Source organism: Coregonus clupeaformis, unplaced genomic scaffold (genome assembly GCF_020615455.1).
Source record: "Coregonus clupeaformis isolate EN_2021a unplaced genomic scaffold, ASM2061545v1 scaf0138, whole genome shotgun sequence".
Lineage (NCBI taxonomy): Eukaryota > Metazoa > Chordata > Actinopteri > Salmoniformes > Salmonidae > Coregonus > Coregonus clupeaformis.
The window spans coordinates 15,001-29,541 of NW_025533593.1; the positions used below are offsets into that span (position 1 = coordinate 15,001).

The 14,541-nt window shown below is 50.3% G+C and overlaps 2 protein-coding genes across 2 annotated transcripts; one reads left to right on the forward strand and one right to left on the reverse strand.

Moving 5' to 3' along the window:
* Positions 1 to 4,107: 4,107 nt before the first annotated feature.
* Positions 4,108 to 12,331, forward strand: LOC121532581 (keratin, type I cytoskeletal 19-like). The gene is made up of 9 exons (XM_045213666.1): positions 4,108 to 4,530; positions 5,113 to 5,195; positions 7,216 to 7,372; positions 7,560 to 7,721; positions 7,974 to 8,099; positions 8,922 to 9,065; positions 9,496 to 9,682; positions 11,773 to 11,828; positions 11,926 to 12,331. Exons 1-9 carry the CDS (start codon positions 4,108 to 4,110, stop codon positions 12,238 to 12,240), a joined length of 1,653 nt encoding a protein of 550 aa, XP_045069601.1. The 3' UTR covers positions 12,241 to 12,331.
* Positions 12,295 to 13,732, reverse strand: LOC121561604 (basic proline-rich protein-like). The gene is made up of 2 exons (XM_045213668.1): positions 12,365 to 13,732; positions 12,295 to 12,309 (listed from the first exon to the last, which is right to left on the reverse strand). Exons 1-2 carry the CDS (start codon positions 13,730 to 13,732, stop codon positions 12,295 to 12,297), a joined length of 1,383 nt encoding a protein of 460 aa, XP_045069603.1.
* Positions 13,733 to 14,541: the final 809 nt, after the last annotated feature.

Below are 14,541 nucleotides of genomic sequence, written 5' to 3' on the forward strand. Positions count from 1 at the left end.
TCAGAGACAACCTGCAACAGCTGATACTAGTGCCTCTGATTGAGAACCACTCTGGCCAACATAGATATACAAAAACTAGACTAGACACAACGAGCACAAAACATAAACTCTGCACACCCTGGCTCAACCTTAAAAGAGTCCCTAGAGCCAGGGCGTGACAGATACAGGCAGACAGGACTGTACACCGTGTTCTAGTACTACTCCTCCAACAGTCCTCCCATCACAGGGCTGGGTTGTGGGAAAACCACACAATGTGGGCTGCTGCCATCCATTGTCTCAGAGGTGAGAAGAACAAGGTTAGAGAGGCGTTTACAAATGAAGTTATTATAATACTGCCCGCTGCGTTATCAAACGGATTCTAAGGTTGTCGGCCCTGTGTGTATAATCATGTGTAAAAGTAATTTGTTAGGCCTACACATACACCTTTTATATCTCTCCATAGTTACATTAGTTTTATACACCTTTTATATCGCCATAGTTACATAAGCTTTATAAATACGTTTTGAAATCTCTATATTTACAAAAGCGTTATATACGTTTTTATATCTCCATAGTTACATAAGCTTTATATACGTTTTGAAAGCTCCATATTTCATAAGCTTTATATACATGTTTATTCTCCAAATTTGTCACGCCTGGCTCTGGGGGACTCTAATATGTTGAGCCAGGGTGTGTAAAAAAGTCTATGTGTTTTGTTCTAGGTTTCACATTCTGGTATTGTGGTTCTATGTTGGCCAGGTGTGGTTTCTCAATCAGAGGCAACGTGATTCAGCTGTTGCTTGTTGTCTCTGATTGAGAACCATATTTTAGCAGCCTGTTTCCCCACAGAGTTTGTGGGATCTTGTTTCTAGTCTGTTGTGTTAGACCGTGAACTGTCACGTTTTCGTTTGTTGTTTTTGATCGTGTCTCTAATAAAGAGTATGTTTGCCTGCAACGCTGCGCCTTGGTCCTCATCTCTGTTCGACGATCGTGACAGAAGATCCCACCAGAACTGGACCAAGCAGCGGGTCGAGGAGCCATCGCCAGGGAAATCCCTAGCGGATATCCAGCGCCTCCTCGACTGGGTCAAGCCGGGTGAGGAAGAGAGGGGGCTTGACGTGGAGGCAGAAGGGCGAAAGGCTGGCGAGAAGCATGGAGACCTGGTCCACGGGTAGGAGTGAAGCCCATACATTTTTAGGGGGGCTAACGCCGTGGGACGACGGGCAGCAGGAGGCCGCCAGGTTACGGGAGTCACTGGTCACCAGGGAGAAGGAGGATGTAGAGGCACGGCGAGAGGTACTGGCGTGTGTTGCCAGTCCGGTCCGGCCTGTTCCTGATCCCCACGTAGGGCCAGTGGTGTGTGTTCCCAGTACGGTCCGGCCTGTTCCTGCCACTCGCACCAAGTCTACGGTGCGCGTCGCCAGCTTCGGCCCGGCCTGTTCCTGCTCCCCGCACCAAGTCTGTGGTGCGCGTCGCCAGCCCAGTCCGGCCCATTCCTGCTCCCCGCACCAAGTCAGTGGTGCGTTTCGTCAGCCCTGTCCGGCCGTTCTGCTCACCGCACCAAGTCAGTGGTGCGCGTCGTCAGCCCGGTCCGGCCCATTCCTGCTCCCCGCACCAAGTCAGTGGTGCGTTTCGTCAGCCCAGCTCGGCCCGTTCCTGCTCCCCGCACCAAGTCAGTGGTGCGCTCGTCAGCCCGGCACGGCCCGTTCCTGCTCCCCGCACCAAGTCAGTGGTGCGCTCGTCAGCCCGGTCCGGCCCGCTCCTGCTCCCCACACCAAGCCAGTGGTGTGCGTCGTCAGTCCGCACGTCCCGTGCCTGTTCCACCGGTGGCTGGTCGGCACCGGTCAGATGCTTCACGCCGAGCTAGAGCAATCCGCTCCACCAGTGTGCAGTCCAGCTCCGGCCAGCGGGGCCAGACCGGACCAGGGGTACTTTGGGGGGTTGGAGAGGGAGCGGGATCAGGCCCGAGCCGGATCCGCCGCCTAAGCGGAGTGCCCACCCGGTCCCTCCCCTGTGGTATGGTGGGCGCGGTCGGAGTCGCGCGCCTTTAGGGGGGTACTGTCACGCCCTGGCTCTGGGGACTCTAATATGTTGAGCCAGGGTGTGTAAAGTCTATGTGTTTTGTTCTAGGTTTCACATTCTAGTATTGTTGTTCTATGTTGGCCAGTGTGGTTCTCAATCAGAGGCAACGTGATTCAGCTGTTGCTTGTTGTCTCTGATTGAGAACCATACTTTAGCAGTCTGTTTCCCCACAGAGTTTGTGGGATCTTGTTTCTAGTCTGTTGTGTTAGACCGTGAACTGTCACGTTTTCGTTTTGTTGTTTTTGATCGTGTCTCTAATAAAGAGTATGTTTGCCTGCAACGCTGCGCCTTGGTCCTCATCTCTGTTCGACGATCGTGACATTACTACACACTTTCCCACTCGAGGTGCTGTGTTCCCCCTCCCCCTACGTAATCTCCCCCACCACCTCCCCCTCTCCCCCTCCCGAATAATAAGACCTATAATTGTACCCACTACCCCCGGGGCGACAGGTGAGCAGAACACCTGAGCATCCTAACAGGTTCAATCATGACATACCCTGACTGCTGTGCCAAGAGACACTCTCTCTTTATCTCACCGTTTCTCTCTCCATTCTCCCACTATCATTCTCTCTTTATCTCTTACTTTCTCTCTCTCCCTTTCCTTTCTCTCTATCTCTCACTCTCTTCTGTCTCGCACGCTCTCTCCCTTTCTCTCTGCTCCCCTGTCTCTCTCACCCCTCTTCCTCTCTCCAACAATCCATCAATCAATCTTAAATGTGTATCAAAAGTTTAGGCACACGGCTCGCGGGTGGGAGGCCTCGAGCTGTGCAATGCGCACAAGGGGGTCGGCGAGGACTACACTTCAAAGAAACCTATCTTTGATATGTGCATTTAAACGATTCGTTCCCTTCGACGCTTCATGCAAATGTGGTTATGCTTCATTTGATGACTTTCGCTGTGATGAACAACAACAACAAGAACATCCAACCGCTTTGCTCCGGGTAAAGAAATGCAACCGGCCCACTTATTTTTTTTGCACACAGCTGCAGGCAACGTGAATGCGCTGGCTGCAAACCGTGGGAGCGGGAAAGGAGAGATCTCTCCCCACTGTGGGTGGAATCGAAGAAGGAATTTGTCCCTTAGGGTATCTCCTCTATTCTGTGTTTTATATTTTTAATTATTAATTTGGGACGATAAAATCTGTTGCAATCTGTTGGAATTGGTCAGCAAAAAGTGTAAAAGAGAGCCCTTCATCAGGGGGCATCTTGATTGGGTTACATAAATTCAAGTGTGGCTTGCATTGAATCACTTTCTGTGCCATGGAGGCCGGTTCAAACCAGGCATCTGACATTTCATTGGAGTTAAATCAACAATCAATCATGAACTGTCATGTTCATCACCTACACACACGGGCACACCCAATGGTACACACACACACACACACACACACACACACACACACACACACACACACACCAAAGATGCAGAATAATGATTTTCCCTCAATGAGAACCCTAATGGACCATTATGTAAAAGTCATAGAAAAACACTTGTGGTTGCGTCCCAAATAGCACCCTATTCCCTACATAGTGCACTGCTTTTCCGCCCTGTGGGCTGTCATGTGTGCAGTGTGTGCAGTGCCACGCCCTTAGCCACGTGACAGTCACATTAATACACAGTTCACCTCCCTGTTCCATCAGCTCCACCCAAAAGATCATGGAACATTGGCCTGGGGCTGGGGGGGTTCGGCTACCAGTGGCCAATTGCGCTTTACCGGGGCGTGGAGAGCGAGCCAGTCCCGCTATATATATATCCATCACTTATTGCGCAGGATATTAACACTTGAAGCGCGGTGACAGAAGCCGCGGTCACAGGCTCGCTCAGCGTCTTCAGACTCTCGCAACCTCAGCAGCAGCAGCAGCGGTAGAGGACAGAAGACCGAAAGATAGGAAGTGTCTTTCTCTCGGTAGTCATTGTTGTAGTCGTGATCCATGAGTCTGTCCGGGAAGCAGCGGTTCTCCGCTAACTCTTTCTCCGGGTTCGGGAGCCGGAAGATGGCCTTGTCCTCCTCCGGGGGTCGTCAATGCGCTCCAGTTTCGGGGCAGAATGGGGATAGGGGCCGGGGGCGGAGGCGCTAGTCTCGGCTTCGGGAACGGCTTTGGAGCCGGTGGAGGTAGTGGAGGAGGAGGGTTCAGGATGTCATCCTCCAGCCACATGGCCGGTCTGGGGAGTGGGATGAGCTCCGGTGGCGGCGGCAGTGGGATGAGCTCCGGTGGCGGTGGTGGCGGCGAAGGAGGAGGTTTCGGATTCGGTGGAGGTGTTGGGGACAAGTCCCTCGGGTTCGCCGGTAACGAGAAGCAGCACATGCACAACCTGAACGACCGCCTGGCAACCTACATGGAGAAGGTTCGCCAGCTGGAGGCCACCAACCACCAGCTGGAGGAGAAGCTGAAGACTTTCACCTTCAACAAGGTCGAGGCGCACGACCTGACCATCTACAACGCAACACTCAAACCACTCAAGGAGCAGGTAGGCTTTAAAACTATCTCTCTCCGTCTCTCTCTCCCTCTCTCTTAGCGCGCTTGCCATTTGTACAAGTTGTGCGTAAAAGCGCACAAGAACTAGCCCACTGGGCACACACTGGTTCAATCAACTTTGTTTCCACGTCATTTCAATGAAATTACGTTGAACCAACGTGGGACAGACGTTGAATTGACATACAGTATGTGCCCACTGCGAAATGTTTTGGGATGTTTTTTCCCAAAAATAATATCCAGTATTGTAGATGATCTTATCTATATTTGATATAGTCATATATGTTTGAGTACATTATGGGTACGTTATTGAGTACATTATGATATAGTCATATATGTTTGAGTACATTATGGGTATGTTATTGAGTACATTATGATATAGTCATATATGTTTGAGTACATTATGGGTACGTTATTGAGTAACAAAATGTCCCCAGTTGGTCAAATGTTTGTTCGTTTACTATTCTTGTGGGGACTTCTGGTCCCCACAAGAATAGTTAAACATGTGCATACACACAAACACACACACACACACACACACACACACACTGTGGCTGACTCCTGTCTCTGTCTGCAGCTCATGGGTTTCCTGATACAGAACACTCAGATTGCTGTGGAGATAGACAATGCCAAGCTGACTGCTGACGACTTCAGAGTCAAGTAGGATGGATGGATGGATAGATGGATGCATGAATGGATGGATGAATGAATGAATTAATGAATGTATCTTTACGCACCACTCCCACACAGTTGTAACCTATAGAATGAATCAAAAATAAATACACTATGTCTCAATGAAGTAGATACCAATAAAGACAATAATTCGATCAGCTGTTTCCTATAGATGGTCCAGTCAACTCTATTCATGACTTCATACTGATCTTCTCCTATAGCCTCAGTCTATTGGCCAATTTGTCGTCAGGAAATGGCAAATACGTGAATTAGAAGACACAGCTGTTAGCCTGGAACCAGTGTGTTTGTGCTAACGTTCCACTCCTTTTTACTACGTGTCACATTCCAAACATGGAGTGGCAAGGAGTGGAACGATAGCACAAACAGACAGGTAACCCAGGCTAACAGCTGTGCTTGGGAGATTAAATGCTCACTGTTATCATAGGCTACTTCTATAGGGACTTTGCTTGTAGTTGTAACCCAGCTGATTTCTTAATTATCTATCACTCTCAGATTACAAAACATACACTATATATACAAACGTATGTGGACACCCCTTAATATTAGTGGATTAGGCTATTTCAGCCACACTTGTTGCTGACAGGTGTATAAAATCGAGCACACAGCCATGCAATCTCCATAGACAAACATTGGCAATAGAATGGCCTTGCTGAAGAGCTCAGTGACTTTCAACGTGGCACTGTCATAGGATGCCATCTTTCCAACATCTCAGTTCGTCAAATTTCTACCCTTCTAGTGCTGCCCCGGTCAACTGTAAGTGCTGTTATTGTGAAGTGGAAACGTCTAGAAGCAACAACGGCTCGGCCGCGAAGTGGTAGGCCACACAAGCTCACAGAACAGGACCGCCAAGTGCTGAAGCGCGTAGCATGTAAAAATCGTCTGTCCTCGGTTGCAACACTCACTACTGAGTTCCAAGCTGCCTCCGGAAGCAACGTCAGCACAATAACTGTTCGTCAGCAGCTTCATGAAATGGGTTTGCATGGCCGAGCAGCCGCACACAAGCCTAAGATCACCATTCGCATTGCTAAAAGTCGGCTGGAATGGTGTAAAACTCGCCCCCATTGGACTCTGAAGCAGTGGAAACACGTTCTCTGGAGTGATGAATCACACTTCACCAGTTTTAGTGAAGGGAAATCTTAACGCTACAGCATACAATGACATTCTAAACGATTCTGTGCTTCCAACTAGGTGGCAACAGTTTGAGGAAGGCCCTTTCCTGTTTCAGCATGACAATGCCCCCATGCACAAAGCGAGGTCCATACAGAAATGGGTTGTCGAGATCGGTGTGGAAGAACCTGACTGGCCTGCACAGAGCCCTGACCTGAACCCCATCGAACACCTTTGGGATGAATTGGAACGCGACTGCGAGCCAGTCCTAATCGCCCAACATCAGTGCCCAACCTCACTAATGCTCTTGTGGCTGAACGGAAGCAAGTCCCCGCAGCAATGTTCCAACATCTAGTGGAAAGCCTTCCCAGAAGAGAGGAGGCTGTTATTACAGCAAAGGGGGGACCAACTCCATATGAATGCCCATGGTTTTGGAATGAGATGTTCGACAAGCACGTGTCCACATACTAGTGTATATTTCTTATAACAAAACCATGGCAGTTATCGAGTTTTCCTGGCCCGGTGTTGAAATCATATCACTAGATTGATTCTGTTTCTATGGTTGAAATGCTCACTGTGTGTAGCGTGTAGGCTATGAAATAGTACTATTGGGCCTTATCTTGCAGTTATCAATCAATCAATTAATCAATCAATCAATCTCAGTCATTTCTTAAAGCCCTTTTTACATCAGCAGTTGTCACAAAGTGATTTACAGACACCCAGCCTAAAACCCCAAAGAGTTAACGGATCTCTCACTCGTCTCTCTGGGCCTGTTCAGGAGAACGTTACAAGACGTTCTGATAGAAATGTATGGTGTAGAACAGAAATGATTCTGTCACACTGAATATGGTGTCGTCTCTATTCACTGTATCTCTGCCAGATGGGAGAATGAGAAGTCTTTGCGCCAGTGTGTGGAGGGGGACATCGGGGGTCTGAGGAACCTGCAGCGGGAGTTTGAGATGAACATCACAGCCATGATGCAGGACCTGCAGGGGTACGAGAAGGAACGGCTCTCCATGACGAAGAGCCATGAAGAGGTGAAGGCACACCTGTCTCTCTCTCTTTTTCTCTGTTTCTCTCTCTGTCTATCTCTCTCTCCCTCTGTGTATCTCTTAGTTCTTTCTCTCTCACCCTCTGACCAACCCTGAAACCTCTGACCCAATCTGAAATAACTGACCCCTAATTACCCTCTGACCCCTAACCCCTGAGCTGTGACCTCTCTAGGAGCTGTTGTCCATGCGTGGGGGGATGAGCGGCCAGGTGAAGGTGGATGTCCAGGCTGCTAAGAGCCAGGACTTGTCTCTGATGCTGGCTGAAGTCAGGTCGGAGTACGAGTCGGCCGTGGAGAAAAACCGCAGACAGGCCGAGGCCTGGTACACCAAACAGGTCTGTTACCACGCCAACGCAGGCACTACCACAGGCCAACGTTAAAACATGTATCAGAGGTGCTGTATGTGTGTGTGTGACATGTCTGTGTGTGTGTGTGTGTGACGTGTCTCTGTGTGTGTGTGACGTGTCTCTGTGTGTGTGTGTGTGTGTGTGTCTGTGTGTGTGTGTTTGTGTGTGTGTGTGTATGACGTGTCTCTGTGTGTGTGTGTGACGTGTCTCTGTGTGTGTGTGTGTGTGTGTGTGTGACAGGTGGAGATGAAGCAGGCAGAGTCAGCGGTGGTGACTGAGACGACCACTAGGACCACGTCAGAGATGACAGAGTTACGGAACCGCTACCAGACCCTACAGATGGAATACCAGGGTCTACGTATGGGGGTGAGTCACACACACACACACACACACACAGACACACACACACACACACACACACAACACAATTCAGTCCCATTCAAAATCCTATTTTCCCTAAACCCCTAACCCCTAACCCCTAACCCTAACCCTAGCTCTTAACCCTAAACCTAATTCTAACCCCTAACCCTAACCCTAGCTCCTAACCCTAAACCTAACCCTAGCTCCTAACCCTAAACCTAATTCTAACCATAACACTAATTCTAACCTTAACCCTAAACCCCCTAGAAATAGCATTTGACCAACAAAATGTCTGGTCCCCACAAGAACACTTAAACACGTCCACACACACACACACACACAGACACGTCACACACACACACAACACAATTCAGTCCCATTCAAAATCCTATTTTCCCTAAACCCCTAACCCCTAACCCCTAACCCGTACTCTTACCCTAACCCTAACCCTAGCTCTTAACCCTAAACCTAATTCTAACCCTAACCCTAACCCTAGCTCCTAACCCTAAACCTAATTCTAACCATAACACTAATTCTAACCTTAACCCTAAACCCCTAAGAAATAGCATTTGACCTTGTAGGGACCAACAAAATGTCTGGTCCCCACAAGAACACTTAAACACGTCCACACACACACACACACACACACACACACACACACACGTCACACACACACACACAGTGTCCCCATTTATACACATCCTCTGTTTCCAATCCCTATCATGCTAAATGTGTGTGTGTGTGTGTGTGTGTGTGTTTGTGTATCTGTGTGTGTATGTGTCCTTCGTGTCTCTCTCTCTGTGTGTCCCCCACCCTCCCATCCTCCAGATGGCGAACCTGGAAGCCAGGCTGGTGGAGGTTCAGTCCCAGTTCCAGCAGCGTCTGTCTGGGTATAGCGGCAAGGTGATGGGCCTGGAGGGAGAACTGACCTCCATCAGGGCCAGCACCACTGAGCAGAGACAGGACTACCAGGTACAGTAACCATACCTCTATACTGAATCACTGAGCAGAGACAGGACTACCAGGTACAGTAACCATACCTCTATACTGAATCACTGAGCAGAGACAGGACTACCAGGTACAGTAACCATGCCTCTATACTGAATCACTGAGCAGAGACAGGACTACCAGGTACAGTAACCATACCTCTATACTGAATCACTCACAAACAGTGATTAGGGATTCAATCCAAGGCGGGTTACAGAGCAGCGATACAGACAGCCCACAATGCGTAATTTCCCCAGCATTCACAGAGATCGCATCCATGGTAAGCTCTGCGAATGCCGGCTCAATCGTAAATTACCTCTCCACTTCTCTCCCTCGCTTCCTCTCCCCCTTCCCTCTCCTCTCTCCCTCTCCCCCCCTCACTCTCAACCTCCCCCTCTCACGCTCGCTCTCCCAGATCCTTCTGAACATCAAGAGTCGTCTAGAGATGGAGATCCAACAGTATAAGCATTTGCTGGAGGGAGCCGGCCTGGGAGGGGGCATGGTCTCTGGAGGGGCTGACCTGGGAGGGGGCATGGTGGTCTCTGGAGGGGCTGACCTGGGAGGGGGCATGGTGGTCTCTGGAGGGGCCGGGAGGTCCTCAGGTAAAACTTGTTAGTTAGTTAGTTAGGAACTCTCTCAGCCCATGCATGAAATGTGAAATACAAAGTTATCGAATCACAGCTCTTATCAAGTACTGAGTACCACAGTATGAGTCATAAAACCCAGAAATGGTTCCAATAGTTTTTTCACCATTGATTTTTACATCTGGGATTTTAGAACTACTTTTATATAAGGTCTGTGTTTCGTGTAGGCTTACACTGGCATGACGTTTTGATAACCGTGCAAATCTCTCTCGGGCAAAGGTAACTTTTATCAACAATTAGCATGCCAAATGTTTTAGAGTAAATTGAGGCGAATATATTGGTAAAACTCACACTGTCTGAGAGAATTACACGGCTATGAAAACGTCACCCCAAGGTACAGCGCATTCGGAAAGTATTCAGCCCCCTTGATTTTGTTACGTTACAGCCTTATTCTAAAATTTATTAAATTGTTTTTCCCCCCCCCCATCAATCTACACACAGTACCCCTTAATGACAAAGCAAAAACAGGTTTTTAGACATTTTTGCACAAAAATAAAACATAAAAAACAGCCTCGAGTCTTCTTTGGTATGACGCTACAAGCTTGACACACCTGTATTTGAGGAGTTTCTCCCATTCTTCTCTGCAGAGCCTCTCAAGCTCTGTCAGGTTGGATGGGGAGCGTTGCTGCACAGCTATTTTCAGGTCTCTCCAGAGATGTTCGATCGGGTTCAAGTCTGGGCTCTGGCTGGGCCACTCAAGGACATTCAGAGACTTATCCCGAAGCCACTCCTGTGTTGTCTTGGCTGTGTGCTTAGGGTCGTTGTCCTGTTGGAAGGTGAACATTCTCCCCAGTCTGAGGTCCTGAGCGCTCTGGAGCAGGTTTTCATCAAGGATCTCTCTGTAATTTGCTCCGTTCATCTTTCCCTCGATCCTGACTAGTCTCCCAGTCCCTGCCGTGGAAAAATATCCCCACAGCATGACGCTGCCACTACCATGCTTCACCGTAGGGATGGTGCCAGGTTTCCTCCAGACGTGATGCTTGGCATTCAGGCCAAAGAGTTCAATCTAGGTTTCATCAGACGAGAGAATCTTGTTTGTCATGTTCTGAGAGTCCTTTAGGTGCCTTTTGGCAAACTCCAAGTGGGCTGTCATATGCCTTTTACTGAGGAGTGGCTTCCGTCGGGCCACTCTATCATAAAGGCCTGATTGGTGGAGTGCTGCAGAGATGGTAGTCCTTCTGGAAGGTTCTCCCATCTCCACAGAGGAACTCTGGAGCTCTATCAGAGTGACCATCAGGTTCTTGGTCACCTCCCTGACCAAGGCCCTTCTCCCCCGATTGCTCAGTTTGGACAGTTCTAGGAAGAGTCTTGGTGGTTCCAAACTTCTTCCATTTAAGAATGATGGAGGCCACTGTGTTCTTTGGGACCTTCAATGCTGCAGAAATGTTTTGGTACCCTTCCCAAGATCTGTGCCCCAACACAGTCCTGTCTCGGAGCTCTACGGACAATTCCTTCGACCTCATGGTTTTTGCTGACATGCACTGTCAACTGTGGGACCTTATATAGACAGTGTGCCTTTCCAAATCATGTCCAATCAATTGAATTTACCGCAGGTGGATTCCAATCAAGTTGTAGAAACATCTCAAGGATGATCAATGGAAACAGGATGCACTTGAGCTCAATTTCGAGTCTCATAGCAAAGGGTCTGAATACTTATGTAAATAAAGTATAAATAAGGTTTTTTATTTGTAATAAATTCGCAAACATTTCTACAAACCTGTTTTCACTTTGTCATTATGGGGTATTGTGTGTAGATTGATGAGGAAAATATTTATTTAACCAATTTTAGAATAAGGCTGTAATGTAACAAAATGTGGAAAAAGGGAAGGAGACTGAATACTTTCCCAATGCACTGTAAGACTACACCAAACACCCACTTCATTTGAAGTGTTTGTAAAATTCACGATGTGAAAAATGAATGGCGGAAAAATCATTGGAAGCATTTCCGTGTTTTTACGGGTAATATGACGCCCCCCACTGTGACGGACTACTGCTTTATATCTAAATGTTTTAAACGTCTTATTAACATGTGTTATCTATGTACTCAGGTAAGACTGTTGTGACCAGAACCATTGTGTCGGAGGGGAAATCATCGGGAGGAGTAGTAGGAGGGGTGGAGATTGGAGGAAGTTCCATGTTGATGCGTTCCACTAGCTCTTCCTCCAGCAGTTCTGGGGGCGGGGCAGCCATGATGTCATCAGGAGGCTCCGCAATGGTGTCCGGCGGGGGATCAGCCACGGTGTCATCAGGAGGCGGCACGGCGCAAACAGGAGGAGGCATGGTGCCATCAGGAGGAGGCACGGTGCCATCAGGAGGAGGCACGGCGCAAACAGGAGGAGGCACGGCGCAAACAGGAGGAGGCACTGCGCCATCAGGAGGAGGCACGGCGCCATCAGAAGGAGGCACGGCGCAAACAGGAGGAGGCACTGCGCCATCAGGAGGAGGCACGGCGCCATCAGGAGGCAGCATTGCGCCATCAGGAGGAGGCACGGTGTCCGGCAGAGGTTCCACGATGATGTCCGGCGGGGGAGCAGCCATGGAGGGAGGCATGGTGATCACTAAGACCACTGTCACAGAGGTCTCCTCTAGCAGTTCAGGAGGAGGTGCAGCCATGGAGGGAGGCACAGCCGGTGCAACTACGGTGTCATCAGCAGGCGGCACGGCACCATCAGGAGGCGGCACGGCGTCATCAGCAGGCGGCACGGCACCATCAGGAGGCGGCACGGCGTCATCAGGAGGCAGCACGGCGTCATCAGGAGGCGGCACGGCGTCATCAGGAGGCGGCACGGCGTCATCAGGAGGCGGTATGGCGCCATCAGCTGGCAGCACGGCGCCATCAGTAGGCGGCACGGCGCCATCAGGAGGTGGTATGGCGCCATCAGCTGGCAGCACGGTGTCATCAGCAGGCGGCACGGCGCCATCAGTAGGCGGCACGGCGCCATCAGGAGGCGGCACGGCGCCATCAGCAGGCGGCACGGCACCATCAGGAGGCGGCACGGCGCCATCAGGAGGCGGTACGGCATCATCAGGAGGCGGTATGGCGTCATCAGGAAGCAGCACGTCGTCATCAGGAGGCGGCACGGCATCATCAGGAGGCGGTATGGCATCATCAGGAGGCGGTATGGCATCATCAGGAAGTGGCACGGCATCATCAGGAGGCGTCGCGATAGTGTCTGGTGGGGGAGCAGCCACGGTGTCATCAGGACCAGCCACGGTGTCATCAGGACCAGCCACGGTGTCATTAGGACCAGCCACGGTGTCATCAGGACCAGCCACGGTGTCATCAGGACCAGCCACGGTGTCATCAGGACCAGCCACGGTGTCATCAGGACCAGCCACGGTGTCATCAGGACCAGCCACGGTGTCATCAGGACCAGCCACGGTGTCATCAGGACCAGCCACGGTGTCATTAGGACCAGCCACGGTGTCATCAGGACCAGCCACGGTGTCATCAGGACCAGCCACGGTGTCATCAGGACCAGCCACGGTGTCATCAGGACCAGCCACGGTGTCATCAGGACCAGCCACGGTGTCATCAGGACCAGCCACTGTGTCATCAGGACCAGCCACGGTGTCATCAGGACCAGCCACGGTGTCATCAGGACCAGCCACTGTGTCATCAGGAGGTGCCGCGATGGTGTCCGGTGGGGGAGAAGCCACGGTGTCATCAGGACCAGCCACTGTGTCACCAGGACCAGCCACGGTGTCATCAGGAGGACCCGAAATGGTGTCCGGCGGGGAAGCAACCATGATGTCATCAGGAGGCCCTGCAATGGTGTCCGGCGGGGGAGCAGCCATGATGTCATCAGGAGGCCCTGCAATGGTGTCCGGCGGGGGAGCAGCCATGATGTCATCAGGAGGCCCTGCAATGGTGTCCGGCGGGGGAGCAGCCATGGAGGGAGGCACAGCTACAGTATCATCAGGAGGCGGCACTGTGTCCAGCGGAGGTTCCACGATGATGTCATCGGGCGTCGGCATGACCTCCAGCTTCTCGACCAGCTCCACCATGGAAGGTGAACATAGAGATATAATAACTAGACCAGCTCCTCCACCATGGAAGGTGAACATAGAGATATAATAACTAGACCAGCTCCTCCACCATGGAAGGTGAACATAGAGATATAATAACTAGACCAGCTCCTCCACCATGGAAGGTGAACATAGAGATATAATCATTAGACCAGCTCCACCATGGAAGGTGAACATAGAGATATAATCATTAGACCAGCTCCACCATGGAAGGTGAACATAGAGATATAATCATTAGACCAGCTCCACCATGGAAGGTGAACATAGAGATATAATCACTAGACCAGCTCCACCATGGAAGGTGAACATAGAGATATAATCATTAGACCAGCTCCACCATGGAAGGTGAACATAGATATATAATCACTAGACCAGCTCCACCATGGAAGTTACAACATTGAAACAAAAATTTTGCTACTCAATGTCTCTCTCTCTCTCTCTCTCTCTCTCTCTCACTCTCACACTCTCCTCCAGGTAAAGTCTCTACCGGTGATATTACCATAGTTCCCATATAGTGATTCCCTTCTCTGATCCACGTCACAACACTCTCCAGGACCACGAAACCCCCTACCCCTACCTCCCCTACCCCCCCAATACACACGCTCACACACACACACGCTCACACACACACACACACAGTACCCACCCCCCCTCCCAACACATCCCCAGGAAGGTAACACCCGTCCTGACCACGACCTGTGATGGTGTCAATCTGAAACACACTGCTAACACACAGCTCCCCTGACAGAACACACACAGTCCACCTTCTGACCCGAACATCATGACGT